The 17,939-nt window shown below is 37.4% G+C and overlaps 1 protein-coding gene across 1 annotated transcript in view; it reads left to right on the top strand.

Annotated features, from left to right (window-relative positions):
* Positions 1-17,939, top strand: part of csmd2 (CUB and Sushi multiple domains 2) — a 302,201-nt gene that overhangs the window by 151,807 nt on the left and 132,455 nt on the right. Inside the window, exons 7-12 of the mRNA XM_037693663.1 lie at positions 2,678-2,799; positions 6,080-6,183; positions 8,032-8,144; positions 12,734-12,916; positions 15,387-15,577; positions 15,854-15,989. Of these exons, the coding sequence (XP_037549591.1) occupies positions 2,678-2,799; positions 6,080-6,183; positions 8,032-8,144; positions 12,734-12,916; positions 15,387-15,577; positions 15,854-15,989 (849 nt within the window). The remainder of the gene's footprint in view (positions 1-2,677; positions 2,800-6,079; positions 6,184-8,031; positions 8,145-12,733; positions 12,917-15,386; positions 15,578-15,853; positions 15,990-17,939) is intronic.

Genomic DNA, 17,939 nt, shown 5'->3' with positions numbered 1-17,939 from the left:
AAAAAAAAAAAAAAAGTTATTTACATCCAGGAAAAGAGGAATTAAAGATTCCACAAGCAAAATCACAGACTGAATGTAACAGAGTTACTCCAACATGCAGCCACACCGAGCGGAGCAATTCTATAACAGAAAAATAAAAAATAAAAATGTAATAAAATTTAAATTAATTAATTAATTAAATAAATAAATAAATAAAAATTATAAAATTAAAAAAATAACAGAATAAAAAAATAAAAAAAAACAGAATATAAAAATACCAACAACTAACAGTTCAGGTGCGGACAGAAACATTAAACTGTTTATTGTAGTACATGATTCATTGTATTGCCCTATGTGTAGAAATACAATCTAAATACAAGCATATTCAAAATTATTTATTTATTTATTTATTTTTATCTAGTTTCTTCTCTTATCTGTCCTCATTTTGTAAGAAATTGAACAAACTCACAGGTATTCAATTTTACCAATTGGCTACACCGATTTGAAACAAGTTGGTTAGATTTTCCATTTATTTTCCAAGTGTCTTGTTTGACAACATGTACCTTTTTTATTTCAGAGTTTATCTGCAGAATTTGGTTTTATCTGAAGAAAAATCAAAAAGAAAATAGACAAAAAAAACCTTTGTGGCTTTGCGTTACTTGTATTATATTATTAACTAGTGTACAGTCGTTTTAAGCTTCACAAACAAGCCACACTAATCAGACTTTTTTTTTGTTACATTTTGTAAATAAATCTATAAAAGCTAAGTATGAAGAAGAACATGAGTCTTAAAAAGTATTTCATTCCTTCATTATAAAACCTTTTGTTCTGTGCCTTTGTTCAGCATAACCGTTTGTTTGATCAAAGATACTCATAATGTAAAATAATCTGGATCATACGTGGAAATAACCATTATTAAATTGCAAAGGTCTATCATTAGCTCTGAGAGAGGTCGGGTAAAGGGAATTATCTGCACATCTGTTGTCTTTACACCAAAATCATATAAGTTCCTTTATATTCCTACTTTTTTTTCAGGTCACGCCAGATTATTTTTGATAGTGAAGAGCTTCCTGATTAGTCTGCAACTAAACCTTGGCATCAATTTCTTATTGTCTGCATAGTTTAAGGTCACACTAATTGCTACCAGAAGTTGTATTAGCTTTGCTCATTTGCTCCCTAACTTCAGCAAATTTCTTTAGATTAAAATAGCTGTAAGTTTGGGGGTATCAACGCAGCACTCTAACACACTCGTAAAGCCTTTACCACCTGAACGACCTCTCTCTTACGCATTAATAATTAAAATTAAGCTAGTTCATTCAGACCTTTTAACGAGCTTTGAGATTTACTTCCACAAATGTCCACACATGCACACTATTTGAAGTTCTGTGCTTTAATTTGAAGAGGTGTTTAACAGTTCTGCCATGCAGAGACCCTCAGGCCTCAATAAAAAGTCACCTTGTCCCTTTAAAGCTCGATTTGAAAACGCCTCACCCACTCTTTTAATAAAAACCTTTAATAGGGAATTCTAAATGACTCATTTTCCTGTTGATTAAACTGAATTTTAATTCTAGAGAGGTGGACATGTTGCCAGATTTGAGCAATGTCAAACAATCTGATATCCTCTAGTTTGCTATAACAGCTTATTGTAACATAAAACAAACCCTAACATTCAAAGAAAGATCCTTTCTGAATATATATTTGGTTTGATCTGTTTGTTGGCTCCAATAAGTTTGATTTAAATGCATCGGTAATGACCAAGTTTCTGCAATACTTGAAGACAGATGTTAGCCCATTTGTTGACCAAATAAGAAACACTTGGCAATATGTGGGGCAGTCAAAGGAAAATCATTTTAGGATTTGTTGTAACTTCTGCTCCTTTAACACAGCAGCATGAAATGAATCAGCAGCATGAGATCAGCAGCACATATCAACAATCAAGTGGCATTACAGTGATTTTTTTTCACAGTGATAGTCCTGATTAGGGATTCATGAGTCTAACAACTTAATGGTAGAAGCTGTTCCTCAGTCTAGTGGTTCTACACTTAATGCTCCTCAACCTTCTGCTTGAGGGGTGTGGGGCAAAAAGTGTGTGTGCTGGGTGAGTGGGGTCCTTCATGATGCAGGTGGCCCTCTTCCTGCATCTGGAGGTGTAGATGTCTGTAATGGTGGGGAGACTGACTCCAACAGACTTCTGTGCGGCCTTCACCACTCTGCAAAGCTTTTCTTTCTGCAGCTGTGCAGCCTCCATGCCACAAGTTGATGCTGGAGCACAGGATGCTCTCCACTGCACACCTGTAGAAGGAGGTGAGGACTGAGCTTCCCAGACCAGCTCCTCTCAGCCGCCTGAGGAAGTAGAGTCTCTGATGTGGCCTCTTGATCAGGCTGGTAGTGTTGTTGCCCCAGCTGAGGTTGTTAAAATGAAAGTTTTGAGACATGTATGGGACATTTTCTGAAAGGAAAAAAAAAGTCACCAGTAAGATGTCAAAAATAAATTAAAACACAAGAGATATTTAGATGTACTAATAAAAAAAAATACATTTTACAGAGTTAAAGTAACATCTTCTCCCATATCGCAGAATGAATGACAAGTTTAACAAGTGATCCAGGAGACAATTTGACATCCTAAAATGTATTATTATTTTTGGTGTGTTTAATTGGAGTGAGTGTTGTTTGTCTCTTTTTATCTGTTCTCTTGCAGCACCTATGTGTGGAGGTCAGTTAAAAGGACCAAGTGGCGTCATCACATCTCCTAACTACCCTGTTCAGTACGACAACAACGCCAACTGCACTTGGGTCATCACAGCAACAGAGACATCAACGGTAAAACTCAATAGAATATGGAAAAAAGTTAAATCTGATCCTCTGGACATTCAAAAAAAAATTAAAATTGTGGAAACGTTTTGTCTTTCATCCGAAAGACTTCCTCAGTCTGAGGTGCTGTATTCAGCTCAGGCTTATAAATAGCACCCTCTCATAGTGGTAGGTAAAGTGTAGACCGCAGAGTCCTGGCCTGATGATGATGATCTTAGTCTTAGACTCTGCAGTCTACACTCAGCTCCAGGTCAGAGGTCACTCTTTCAGGGATGAAGATGTTCACATCCTGGACAGAGAGGAACGATGGTTTGAGAAAGGAGTAAAGGAGGCCATCTTTGTGAAAATAAATCGTCCATCGTTAAACAGGGGTGGAGGCCTCCGGGTTCAACTGTCCCCCTCTCACAATGCTGTTATTGCTAATATCACTTAACCTCCTGTGAATAGTAAACAGCCATCAGTGTGCTAATGGTCCATCGTTAGGCTGATGGTCCTTCTTGATCATGTGAGCAGCTGGTTTTGGTTGTCAGCAGCAAACTGGTTGATCCACTCTGAGAAGGTGCTATTTAAGAGACTGAGCTGAATACAGCACCTCAGACTGAGGAAGTCTTTCGGATGAAAGACGAAACGTTTCTACAATTTTTTTTTGTTTGTTTGTTTTGTTTTTTGAATGTCCAGAGGACCAAATTTAACTTTTTATTTTTATTTTTTTCTGCCTGGATTATTGAGCTTGCATCAGGGTAGCAATGGATTATTGGAAAACAAATTATGGCTTTGCAGTCAGCCATTTTTGTGTAATTTAAACAGTGCCAGACACAAAAAAAATAAGCTGATGGGTCTGAGCAAAGCTGTTGGGCAGGAACTCCAGAGGAAACACTGGTCTGAGACTAATTTTATACTTTGATTATTGCTACAGGACACATTAGATGCAGTTCACCTCACAATGTGACAAAGTGAAACATGTGAGAGATTAAGAAAATGAATTTGGGGTTACAAAAAGGACTGGATCTGAGCCAACAGCAGACAAAGCAAGTTGTTAGAAATACCTGTGGTGACAGATAGAAGAAGAGGGGGAATTGGACAGGAGACTAATTGAGAGGGTTTGAAAGTGTGCTTAGAGGATAACATGCAAGTCTCAAAGCCATTTTGTTTAGACCATTGACTTTGGTTTGTGTTCAAGGCCATCCAGTTGCTCCTGTGCCAAACATTCCCTCAGAACTCAAACATCGCTTTACAGATCTATTTTTTAATACACTATGTCAAGTGAGAGAGTCTATGTAAGGTTTGAGGCAAGTTAGAAAGCTGATCAACAACAACACGCTCCTATAAAAACCTCAACCTTTGTTTGTAAGTATAGAAACACACTTTTGAGTCGCTGGGGTGTGTACCCAGCAGGCAGTGTGCTGAAGTAGATTCTTGTATTTTAAGCTGACTCTTGCTGTGTGTTTAGATGAAGATGGAACGAGGCTGCTCTTTTTGTTTACAGATGTAATGAGCTTCTATTCTTATACGTCCACATAGGCCCAGCTGTTAGCTGAGGTACTGCACAGGCAGCAGGACAGGACGTGCCAGCGTTCCTCTTGGTCTAAACTCCATATGACATTGTGACAAATGTGGGGTTCAGTAAAGGTGTCTCGTCATAAGGTCCTAAGGATACTAAAAATGTCCTGTCGTATTGGAAATCTTTCTGCTCTTTTTGCATGAACATCAGGGACACTGCAGTCTCTGTTCCGCAGCCTTGGGAATGTTAGCGATAGCAAACAATGGAAAGTATACTGCAGTAGGAAACAAAGATACTTTATTATTTTGGCAGAGCATTGCCACAGAAGCTCCTATTGGCACCAAATTCAGAGTGCAACATGACCCCGAATGTGCTGTCTTCTGGCTCAAACAGATCCTTGGCTTCAATTAATTCAAGTCTGTGAGCAACTATTAGAAAATTCATTCTCAACAAAAACAGTAAATGCACCCAACAATAGTATTGCTTCTGATATTTCTAAAACAACATTTCCGCTCAGACTCCAAAAACCTATACGAACCTGAACTACCACTAGTTGTTTTGTCACAACTACCGTGTTATATAGTTGCACTTTCTGTTCATTTACTTTTCCTGTGTCTCACTTTGTTTAATACTTTTCTTGTTGGCTGACAAACGGGAGACGAGTTTGTGGTATGAAACTCTATTTATCGAGCGATCTGACCTATTTTGGTCGCCCATCATCAATCTTTTCTCTCCACCTTGGCAATTTTCATTAGGCATGAGGTTTAACATAGGGCAGAATACAATTTGCATTTATATAAGCTTTTCATTAGACTTTGCTTCCCTTAGCTTTCTGAAAACATTAAGAATCTGTCGAAAAACAGCGGCAGCCAATTTAAAATAGGTTGTTGTCTTTTTGGTTGTTTCATACCAAAATATGTAATCATTGCATAAATATTGACTAATTAGCTTTATCCTAGTGCATATATATATATATATATATATATATATATATATATATATATATATATATATATATATATATATCGCCTATATGGGAGTTTTATTCAGGTCACATTTTACTTATTTATTTTGTTACCTTGTTCTGCCTTTGTTCCAACCAGTAGTTTTTGATTGAAATAAAATTTGCTCTACTAGATTCCTCACATTACCACCTAATACAGGGATAATTTGCACACCCTGTTGTAGCCTGTAGTACATGCAGCACATTCACCTTGAGAACAGCCTTAAATCCCTTGTCTCATCTGCCGATGTGCTTTAAGGCTGTTGAAATGGACTCCCCCACTGTTTTCATGAGTGCAGGGTCATGCTGACCGTCTGGCAAGCAATCAGATATTTGATTAAGGGGAAACATTTCATAATACCCAGTCTGAAAGTCAGATGTAGTAAGGTTAACATTAAGAGTCATGTATACTTTATGGAGTCTATACAGTTTTTAGGAAGCTTGTACAAATTGCTCCTTATCTCTGATATGCTGAATACTTGTAAAGTAACAAGAATAACCTTTCAGTGCATTATAGTCGGCCCTGTGATGGACTTGCGACCTGTCCATGGTGTACCCCGCCTCTTGCACAGTGATAGCTGGACATGGGCACCAGTGACCCCTGCGACCGAAAATAGAAGAAGCAGGTTAAAGATAGTGGATGGGTGCATTATAGTCATCTGCTAAATAATACCCAGAGACACTCTGTACCACAGATGGAAAGCGGTTTCTTGTCTACACCTGAATTCACGATAGTTCCAGCATCTGTTATTTATGGTTCTCTGGGTGATGTCTTCACTGTTTAGGTAATCAAGCTGACATTTGAGGATTTTGACCTGGAGAGGGGCTATGACACGCTGACGGTGGGAGACGGAGAGATTGTGGGAGACCAGAAGACCATCTTTCACGTGTGAGTGGCTCCTCTTAGACCTTCTTCTTTTTTTGCCTCTAAACTTTCCTTTGTTCTGTAACCTCTAAGGGCTACTAGTCTCTTTTTCCCACTTGTGTTCTTTGAAATCATATTCTGCCTTTCCTTGTTCACTTCCTTGCTCACCCCGAACAAACACACACACTCCTCGCAGTAGCCCACTCTCTTCCTTAGCCCCCAGTCGTCATTTCTCACAGGCACAGTTTCTCTTTGATTTCATCACCACCTGATGCAGCAGCACATAAAAAATAAATAAATAAATAAATAAAAAGATGTTGCACCACATTGTCACTCATGTCTTTCCATTATTTAAAACAACATCACAGCCAGGTGGCGTGAGAGTACAAACTGCGTATCAATGCCCCCTAATGGAGTTAACGCTAACATCTGCTCTATCACCGTTCACAGGATTTTATTAATTGTGCTAAATTTTACCACCGTCATAAAGTTTTTATAGATTAATTTTATTTGAGGTTGCTTTTGTGGGGTGTGAGGTGGAAAAAGTTGGCAATAAATATATCAGAGATTTGTCATGGAACAATTTGACTTTTTATTTTGTGCACACACACACACTATTTTATTTATTTGTTTTATTATGTTATATTTCCATTCTCTTTAATTCTTTATTTGAAACACATTAGTCAAAAGAGTCCTCAATTTTCTACACAAGCAAACTAGCAGTGGAAAATATTCTGCAGCAATCACCGCTGTAAAGCTCAGGACTGTATTTTTGTGAATCAAGCAAAAACATTGTAGTGTACTGTGAATTATTTTTGTAACTTAAGGTCAGAGGCATAAAACTGCAGCAGAGTCATAATTGTGGTGGCAAACAGGCGTTGAGTCATAATCAATGAAAAGCTTTCAGTGTTAAAGTGCCACCACTGTTTTTACCTGCAGGGGAAATTATGTGGAGGGAGCAACATGATTTTCTTCTGCAAACCTTAAATAGGCCAACAGGAAGGATAACAGTTTTTACTTGAATAAAAACACATTCGATTAAAAAGGTGAAAGATGACAGCTGCTTTTTTCTTTCTTCTTTTTTTTTCTTTCATAAATAGGAACATGATTTAAGCAAATGCCTGAAGCCAAAGCTATTAATGTTAATGAGCTTATTGCAAGTTTACAGGTTAGCCATGTGACATAATCTAAAATTAGGCTGCTTTTGGTTGCAAAAATTAAAACACAAAAGAAAGAAGTTGGGAGTTGCAAGTATACCCATAAAGTCACACCTTCCAGCTGTTAGTAAATATTTTATCTCACCTCCCACATGTTGACAGAAAACCGTAACAAAAAGGGGCCAAAACAGAACCGACGTCTCCAGACTCGTTTACTCATCCTGCTATTCTCTGTGTTCCATCACTAAAATTAGAACCCTTAATCACTCGTCAGCTAAAAACTTCTCTAATTACAGCCGGATGGAATTACTATTCAAATAGGATTAAATTAGTACTGTGGCGCTGACTGATCATTTTCCACTTTCTTGTCCCCAGCTTTTTTGCATTAAAAGCCTTGAGTACAAAAATATATATATTTTAGGCTAATGTTTCTCATATTAGCGTTAGAGTCTAATCATTTAATGTGTAATCAAAATATATCACACTTGTCTCTTACAGTTGTAATTAATATATTTAAAGGGTGTCTTAAATTAGTTAGCTTGACCATTAAAGTGACTACAAGTGACTGTGCAGTAAACACTATTTAACAATTTAAACTGTGGCCATTGTACAGACATTAAAAGCAGTAAATAAAACACTAAATATGCATGTTTTAATTACAGTGCACAGACAAACTTTCTTCTAATAAGTAATTTATTTTCTTTTCACCGTGCAGCCTGTCTGGTACCACCACTCCAGACCTCGTGGTTAGTACAAGTCACCAGATGTGGCTCAATTTCAAAACAGATGACACCAGTGGCTCCCTCGGCTTCAAAGTGTCCTACGAAGGTAAGGATTGCTCAAAAATAAGATGTTTTAGCATGCTACCTACATTTAAAAATGCAAATGATTTATTTATTTTTTTGTTGCAAAGCTAAATTTAGAATAAAGTAAACAATTATAATGTCTCAACAAGGTTTTGATTCATTATAGTGTATTCTCTGCTTTTCAATGGCAATAGTTCTAATCAATATTTTTGGAGCATTTTATTCAACATATATTTGGGAGCAGATGGTGGGGTTTAGGACTGTGCTCAAGGGCCCATAGTGGGGCAAATGAAGGTGGAGGCACGTGTGGGTATTTCACATTTTCTTCCCACATTTTGATGTTTTCAGCCCAGGGAGTCAAACCAGTGACCTTCTGATCATTGGCCCACCTTTTCTAACCTTTGCACCATCACTCCCACATATCATCTTAGGTTTTGATTCCAGTGTTTCCCCTACCATTATCCAAGTGGGGTGCCTCGTCCCGTCAACAGAACCGAGCGCCCCGCCTACACCATACCCCGGTCAACAATTGTTGATATTTAAGTAGCACGGGGTGCAATACAAACATGTTAGCAACAATGCTACTGACGTAATGCTCCACGCCCAACGCATCTTCAGTTACCAGCAGCAACGTAGCACTAAACACAGATGTGACACTCCTCCTCCACCCCTATCGATAGCAACATAGTGCTAAGCTAGCAGGTGGGCAACACAGACCCTCCCACTCCCCGGACAAAAACTAAAATACGACAAGCGCCCCACCAAGGAAACTGATATAGAGGAAACACAGAATTCACCTGTAAAATATGACATCATTTGCACCCTCAAAACATTTTAACATCATTTCATCCCATTGGTGCACCAGTGAGAGTCATTCTGAGTTCAGTGTTTATATACCTATTGATCCAGCCATGCTACCTACAGGCTGCGTTGTAAAGCAATATAACATTTACTGCACAACACAGACTTGTTGAATAAAACAATTTGACTTTTAAATGCTACGATTTAGGCTGTATGAAAACGTCACATGGGACTTAGGCTGAGCTCTCTCTGGAAAAATAACTTACTTTTAAGGTTAAAGAAGGTGAGCTTGTGATTGGGAGGTTGCCGGTTCAAAACCCCTGACAATTACATAAAAATTAGGGGCAGGAAACGTGTAGCACCCACACCTGCCTCCGCTCTCATTTGCCCCACAGTGGGTTCTTCAGCAAGGCTCTTAAGCTCAGATCTGCTCTCCTGGATGGCAGCCCTTTGCTAAACACACGCGGGCTGCGATAGCTCTGTGGTCTGTGGTGCATCAGGAGGGGCGGCGTAAAACATTTGCCAAACCTTCATGTGAGTTTGCTCGCTGTGGTGATCCCTGATAAAAGGAGCAACCAAAAGAGGGAAAAAAAAATGTTCGGAAACAGGATATTTAGAATTAACTATGAATCAGCATCTATGTGCGTGTTTCATAGCATCCAGTACTTATTATGCTTTTATGTCAATTACCTGCATCATGTTTGATGTACTAAAGATTAATGAGGTTCAAACAGTCAGGAAGTCTTAATTATCATCTGACATGTTTGTCCTACTGTAATTAAGGAAGGTTTACTCTAAATGTATGTGTTGTATTGGAGTGTAGAGTCTTTTCTGAAAAAAAAAAAAAAAACACCTTGGTGAAGCACAAGTCTTTCTCCCTTTCCCCACGTTTTAGTTTTTTATCTTTAAAACTAACAGAAAGTGAAGTGGCATGCTGAACCAATGTGTAATTAAAACTATGAGTTCTACTTAATGAAGCTGGAAGAAACGCTTTGAAACCCTTAACCTCCCAGATTGGAGAAGACTAAAATCTCATTTGCATTTTCAATTACTAGTATTTTTTTTTGCCTGATCATCAAGTTTAGTTGCAAATACAGTGAAAGCAGATCTCACACTTTTACGTTTAGGTCACACACACTCAGCAGTGTCCTCTATCTTTCTGACAATGCAATGTTTGCAGCCAAGCGTTAATGTCAGTGAGCAAATCCTCTAAACTCAATCACTTTACTTTATTAGAACACTAAGAACAAGCCATTTAAGTAGTTTGTAGTTTGATGCAAATGCATGCTTTAAGTAAAATATGTCTAATTTTAAGGTAACACCATTCTGCTCATTGGATGTGTACAGTATAACAATTTACAGATGAATTACAGTAGTTTGATGTTTGTCTCTTCCACCGAAACATCCTATTAGAAACACTTTCAAATAAATCTTTCACCTTAGTGTGATTTTTTTTTTTTTTTACTCAAATGTCAACAAACAGCATCTTTGACTATAAAAAAGCATATTTTTAGTTGCAAAATGTTATGAAATGTTTGTTTTAAAGAGTAAAAGTTAACATTCTGTTGTCGTGGTTTCCACACCATAATGGTTTGGTGATTGTTTGCACTTGACAAATATTAAATAATGACACCTTAGGAATTCTCTGATGTCCTCTCTTTGGACATTCAGTGTGTTAACAATAGTTTTTTATTTTAAGGTTGACCATTTTTCCTGGTGTAACAACTCATTAACAAAGCAAAACTTGAATAGTTGGCTGCCAAACACTTTCTGTGGTGTTCATATGAGTCTTGCTAAGTTAGACCATTAAACTTGACATAAACTCATTTAGCTAACATTCAGACTTGGCAGCTTGTAGTCGAATTGTTGATGGCATTTTTTTATTGTGTTTTATACATTTATTTGATTGTTTGTTTTTCCTTTTTTTGTATAATTGAAGTAAAAAAAAAATGTATGTGCATTTGTAAGAATTACAAATCCAGGTTTTAGCCCATGTTGGCACATTTGGTAGAGCTGCTCCTCTCAGTGAGAAGGTTGCTGGAATTCCTCCCACAGACCAAAAACATGCATGTTAGACTGATTGGTAACTCTAAATTGTCTCTAGGTGTGAGTGAGAGAGTGATTTTTTTTTTTTTTTTTTGTCTTGTTTGTCTCTATGTGTCCCTGTGATGGACTGGAAACCTGCCCAGGGTGTCCCCCATCTCTTGCACAGTGATGGCTAGATATGAACACCAGTGACCCCTGTTACCCAAAAAAGAAAGCAGTGGGTAAAGATAATTGGATGGATTTGCTTATAAATTATTTACTGATGAATTCCAAATACACTGATCTTGAAAGAGCTTCTGTTAACAGTTGAATGAGAACAAAAATCTCACATCTGTTTGTTTTTTTTAATTTATTTTAATTTTAATATTTTCAGGTTTAATTTAACTGTGATGTTAGGCATATTTTTGAAGTAAGACGTACAGAATCATGCATTTGTAACAAAATACTTTCTATGAAATGTCTAATCTCATACTATAAAGAACTCCAATTACCTCTATTTTACCTGACCTTCAAATTAGGGACCCATTTGGAAGCAAGATCATCTGTAAACTGTATTCTATGTTGTTGTTTATTTATTTTGGATTTGCATTAGTCTGTATTTATAATTGCTCCTTGTAGCTGATTTTACCTTAAGGTTTCAAACAGCTCTTGAACATTTGCTGTCAGGCTCAAGTCAAAACTCACTCATCTTTTAAAGGTGACTTCCACGTAAGATCAATGAGTTGTCTTGTGGATGTGGCTGCCTTAGGACAGCCATACATTCAAACAGCAGTGAGCTCTAAGTATACGTTCTAAATGATGATCGTCATTAGGGCTGAGTATGGATTTATACCGAGCATCACCCCTGGTGCGATTTAAAATCATATTAGGCCCTGCCATCATTTCCTGGATGAATGAGCTCATTCGCTCTGTGTGTTCCAGATGCCTCAATAGGATGCCTCAGCGTTTCCATCTGCAATCTTCAGCCTTAGAAAGTAGAAAGGGAGTGAGGGAAATACAGAGGGAGGCATTAATCTTGTGATAATGAAATTGGCGTGTGTGGTTTTAGGTAGGAGGTGTGTCCGTAAAGGTGAGGATGTGTTTGCGTGTTCGTGTGAAAGTGCTCATGTCAGCTTTCAACAGAAATGACAACGTTTGTCACACAGCACGGATACGCTTGCAGTCAGATGACGGTCAAGATCACAGTAAATTGAGGGACATGACACTGTGTTGCACACATTAGGGTAAAACTAAAATACATTATCTTAGTAGTAAATTAGAAAACAGTTTATTTCACTATTAAAAAAATAAATAAATATGTATTCCCCTTCTCACAGAGTATCCTGCAAATTTAAATGTTGTTTTATCCAATCAATCAAGGCATGTCACCAACCATCATGTGCCTTACAAGTTGAAATATACTCAAATTATTTCATAAATGCATTATGAATAGCACTGATGTAAAAGCAAATTTAGTGTATTAAAAGGGACATGTTCTTCTTCGCACTTTCCACCTGTGTAAAGCATCTTTGACAAGTAGGGTTAAACAAATCTTACTGGTTTTATTACCTACATAAAATGAAACACATATTTATTTTTGGGCTAATAATGTGTGTATTTTATCTATTACCACTAGCAGTAACACTGAATATAAATGGTGTCAATGAAACACATCTAAACTAATAAAACAGAGCAAGGCAGCAATGCTTTGCCTACCTAACATATCGTAAATTTTCATTTTTATCTGAGTATTCAGTCAAATTTGTTTACGTCTGTTTTACACAGAAATCGACCAAGGCAGTTGTGGAGATCCAGGAATCCCAGCTTACGGAAAACGTGAAGGGACGGGCTTTCGTCATGGGGACAGGCTGTACTTTGAGTGTCTGCCTGCCTTCGAGCTGGTGGGGAAAAAGAACATCACTTGTCAGAAAAACAACCAGTGGTCAGCTAAGAAACCCAGCTGTGTTTGTGAGTTGTTGCACGTCACGTATCGTTCAGATTTGCATGGGTATGTCAACACTGACAAGGCTGCATAAATACTGCGCAGATGAGCACAAGGACAGATGCAGAATGATGGATTGGATCATCTAAGAGTGAGCCTGCAGATTTTAAAACAATGTGGGGGATTATTAACTAATTAACACAATGAAATACACACACAGAAATGAGTTGGATGATGATGAAACAAATAGATCTGACCATACAGGGGATGTTCACTGTTGTGTTATTGATAAGGCAATAATATAAACCTGTGATAAACATCACTGAGCTGAACAACACATAAGTGAATTCATTTTTATATTATTGGAAAACGGATTATGTGAACGTAGCATTTAACAGTTAGTGAACAATTCAATAAGTTATGCACAGCAGTGCAATTGGTTGTAATTGGAAATAAGAAAACAGTTTGTGTACTGCTGTTTAATGTCTAATTTCAGTGTCATTTTAAAATGTACTGTTTGCATTACCCATCAGGATGTAGATTTATGTCATAATTATTTGAATGGACTCTATGTCCCAACACAAGCCTATTATTCTCCGACCACCTACACAATACAAGACAGAGCTATAGTCTCTGAAGACCAAATGATATACTACTCAACTTTTTTAAAGACATAAATAAAAACTTGTTTAATTTCTAACAGCACAACACATATATTTACTGTAAAATAAATGTTTTTCAGTTCCTTGTATTGAATGTTTTTAACCTAAAGGGATAGATAGGATATTTTAAATCATTGGTCCCCAACCTTTTTTTGTGCCATGGACTGGATTATTGTTAGACGACTGGCCTTTAAGGTGTGACGGATAAATACAACAAAATGAAATGATAAGACCGTCATAAAAACTGGTATTTTCTAAATATATTAACAAACGTGAATCCACTGTGTGTGCAACTTTATTAGCAGTGTCCTCGTAACATTGCGCCAACATTGTAATCTGAGTGACGGCCTCTCAGTCTCACACTCTCTGGTCATAATAGGAAAGGTTAAACATGCCTTCAACATAAGATACACCACAAAAAAAAACCAAATATAAAGTGCATGAAAAATACAACTCACCATAAAACTAAATCAGTGGGAGCCATGAGTTTGTTTCTCTGCAACAACACAATCCCATCTAAGGGTAATGGGAGTCGATTACACCCAAAGTGTGTTGCTTATGTCCAGTCTGCTCCCTAATTTTGTTCTGGTTGCTGTCACTGCAGAAAACTTTGCTTCACACTGATAGGATGTCGGAAATGGCAACAGGGTTTTCAGTATTGTTGTAGCGATCTCAGGGTATTCTGCCATGACTTTAATCCAGAACACCAGAAGAGTTGTTATCTCAAATATACTTTTAAGGTTGCCGTCAAATGCGATCTCCAACAGTTGATCTTCTTGCATAGACACGCTGGATTCCCCTGGTTTGTTGGTCAGTGGATCACAGATCCATTCCTTGGCAGTTTGTGTGCCTTTTGTAGTTGGGAAGCACTCAAAATCTTTCAAAAGCAAAGACAGGTGATCGTGCAACAGCTGGGAGAATGAACTGGCGGGAGCAGCCCCTTTAAGAAGGTAGCCATGTGACCGAGGCAAACATCCTGACCTATGTCAAGAGTGAGTTAGAGACAGATGTGCGGAGAGAATCTGGTAATTTTTCAAAATGTAATATCATTCAGAATAAGATATTAAATAAAATGAAAACAATGTAAGTTATGCATTCTTTCTGTGCGGCCAGGTACCAATTGGCCCATGGACCAGTACTGGTCCGAGGTTTGGGGACCACTGCTTTAAAGTCAAGTTTTTTAATTTTTTTATTTTATAAAGTTGTGAAGAATTGCTGTCCTACTCGTTATGGTTAGTTCTTTGAACAACTGCAACTTGGAAAAGAAAATTGTTTCAGTTTGATCAAATTTACAAGCTAAGGGCTCGATCAATCTTGGCTAAAATCCACTTGGATTACTGCCTCTTTAAATTGACCCACATTCTGAATATTTCTGAGTGTTTTGTGCAATAATTGTTTTGCAAACCTTTCACACAGCTGTCAGTTTTGAATCACATGGTCATTCTGGCAGATGTACTGTAAAAGTACTGCCTCAAGTGCCCCAGGCTGCACAGGAAGTGCTACATCTGGCTAATGCTTCAGTCTCACTGTAGTTCTTTCAAAATATAACGTCTACAGATAACTGTGGGATGTGAAATTAATGGCAGCTTGGAATTTTTTGAAACTAAAATTGTTTAAATAAGACTGTAGTCTACTTTGTTCTTAGTCTGGCTCAGACTCGTTAATTGATTATTTAATTATCCATTAATTAATTTAACACTAAGCAAAGTTTATCAAATATCCACGTACAGAAAGTTAAAAGAAAATTGTTCATTTTGTAACTACTGTTTTTATTGTATTTAATTCCTTCTACTTTTCAATTTCCTTTGTCTGTATAACTCTATCACTCTTCTAGTTTCCTGCTTCTTCAACTTTACCACTCCATCCGGGGTGCTGCTATCTCCCAACTACCCTCAGGAGTATGGGAACAACATGCACTGTGTGTGGCTCATCATCACCAACCCCGAGAGCAGAATCAATCTGGCCTTCAACGACCTCAGCATGGAAAAACAGTTTGACTTCCTCTCCATCAAGGATGGGGGAAAGGTTGTGCAAAATTATACACTCTTGTCCTTAGCTACTTTAAATAGCTCCGAGTGTGACTTCTTTTATTAACCTATGCATCTGTCACTGGCGTTATTAAGAAAAGCACTTTATGTAATTATGTGTACAAACTCAACAACCTTTCTGCCATATTTATTGGATGTGCCAATCATTTTTACTGGTTGTAGTACTGTAAGAGCTATGCAGTGCTGCTTTATTTATTTATTGCTTCCAGAACTAGACATACTTGATTTCATCAGGGAATGATATATTTTTCAGGCTGAATCTCCAATCCTGGGTACCTTCTCTGGGGACGGCCTACCTCCTCCCATAACAACAAGTGGCCATGTGGCCCGACTGGAGTTCCTGACTGACCACACATACACAGACCGGGGCTTTAACATCACTTTCACCAGTAAGAGCTGAGTGACGCTTAACACATGACAAATCATATGTCATAAAGCACTTGCTAAGCTTTTTGCAACATTTTTTTAAGATTATATCTGATTGTGTATCTGACCTCATGCATACCTCACATATATCTCACAGACTTGAACTGTTTCTCACATCAGTGATTTTACTCGTTCCTCAAAAAATTGCAACCTCCCCTTTTTTTACTGTTAAAATATATTCTTGAAATCCAAGTAAAACACACATACAGGTCTAATATCCTCACCTGACGCAGCGTAGCAGCGTTCATTGTGTGGCTTTCTCGGTTACTGCAAACTGTTGTGAGAATTCTTCATGCGTTTTGTACTGTCAGTAAACACTGGGTGCATGCTGGTAAACCCATTTCATGGAAATATGATACTGTGAGGGTTTAGCAGCAGGATTATCATATCTGTTGTCTGTGTACTATTGAGCATCAAGCTTTAATGTTGAATTAGACCACATCCTACACTGCATGTCCCTGAGCAGAAAGCCCTGCCTCAATCACATATCACTTTTTTTATTTTAAGTTTGGGGTTTCCTGGGCAATGCATGCATTTTTTTTTTAATTTATTGAAAACAATGCACTTTGATCACAGCCTAAATTATATACAATTATTTTTATTTAATAGGTACTGTATGCATGCAAGTGATCAACCTGCTGCCTTGATGAAAACGTAGTATGAGCTACACACGGTGGCTGCTGGATTAATTATCAAGTAACTAATAACCAACACACCACAGTAAAAAAAAAAAGTCAACAGAAGTTAATTGAAGATGACGGCCTGTTCCTGTGAACACTGTCATCTAACTGCATGACAGTTTTTCAGAGGCTGTTGGGTTGAGCACACAACTTCCATCATTTTTGTTAATTAAGAACCTGCCAAACTGTATTGAGGCAATTTCTGGCACATTAATAAATAAGATATTTGTGATGGATGAGGTGGAGCTGGCACTCTGTTTGGGTCCAATGGAGAGAGAAGAGGGATTCATCAACACCTACATGTGTCATTACATACTTGTGTGCATGAGAGTGAACGAGAGAGAGAGAGAGAGAGAGAGAGAGAGAGAGAGAGGTGCAGATGATGTATTTGTTTACTCGCCTTTTTTTCCAGAGTTATGACTCTTTTTAGAGTCGTTCCCTTCTCGTTTTCCATTGAAAACTATTTAGATCTTGGATCGATAACGTTCTAAATACGTGAAAGGAACAATCTGCGTTTGTTTATTCCACAAATGTTTCTGTGGTGTCATCTGGAATTGATGGTCACGTTGTGGCTTCCCCACCTTCGAGAATTGCTGCAGCAGAATTAATCAACGTAGTTTAGTTAAGCAAATTAATTTCTGTCCAGAGATAACGTTGCTAAATGCTCAGTCAGAAAGGAAAAAAAATAAAAGGGGAAACGGGCAAAAAAAAAAAAAGAGTTTTGCCGTCGAATTTGTCAATTGTTTTGGAATTGTGTGCAGAAAAAAATATAAAATAATAAAAAAAAACACTTACATCTTGTTCAGTGAAAGTAATAATTAATTGCCTCAAATAACAAAAGTTAATATTAATAATTAATGAATATTTATAATATTTATTAATAATTATTAATGTTTGTGTATGCATTTATGTATTTATTTGACTGACCACAGGCAGCAACTTCTGCTTCTAGTAAAGTTCATAAGAAAATACTTACACAGTACATTTTGTTTTCAGTACAACATAATATATTTTTTTAATACCCCCCCCCCCCCAAAAAAAAAAAAAAAAAAGTATGGGAATTCAGGAGATCACAGGGAATAGGGTCATTACAGCTGACAAGCGTATTTCAATATATGGGCAGGGGTAGTGTTTCAAGTCAGTCACCTCCTGCTGTGTGTATATCTTAAAATGACAACAGCTAATTGCCAAACTCAAGACCTCAGATCAACATAACTTTTTTTATTTATTTAT

The sequence above is a fragment of the Nematolebias whitei genome, chromosome 19 (assembly GCF_014905685.2).
Source record: "Nematolebias whitei isolate Nwh7 chromosome 19, NemWhi1, whole genome shotgun sequence".
Lineage (NCBI taxonomy): Eukaryota > Metazoa > Chordata > Actinopteri > Cyprinodontiformes > Rivulidae > Nematolebias > Nematolebias whitei.
This window is presented reverse-complemented; position numbering and strand designations above follow the sequence as displayed.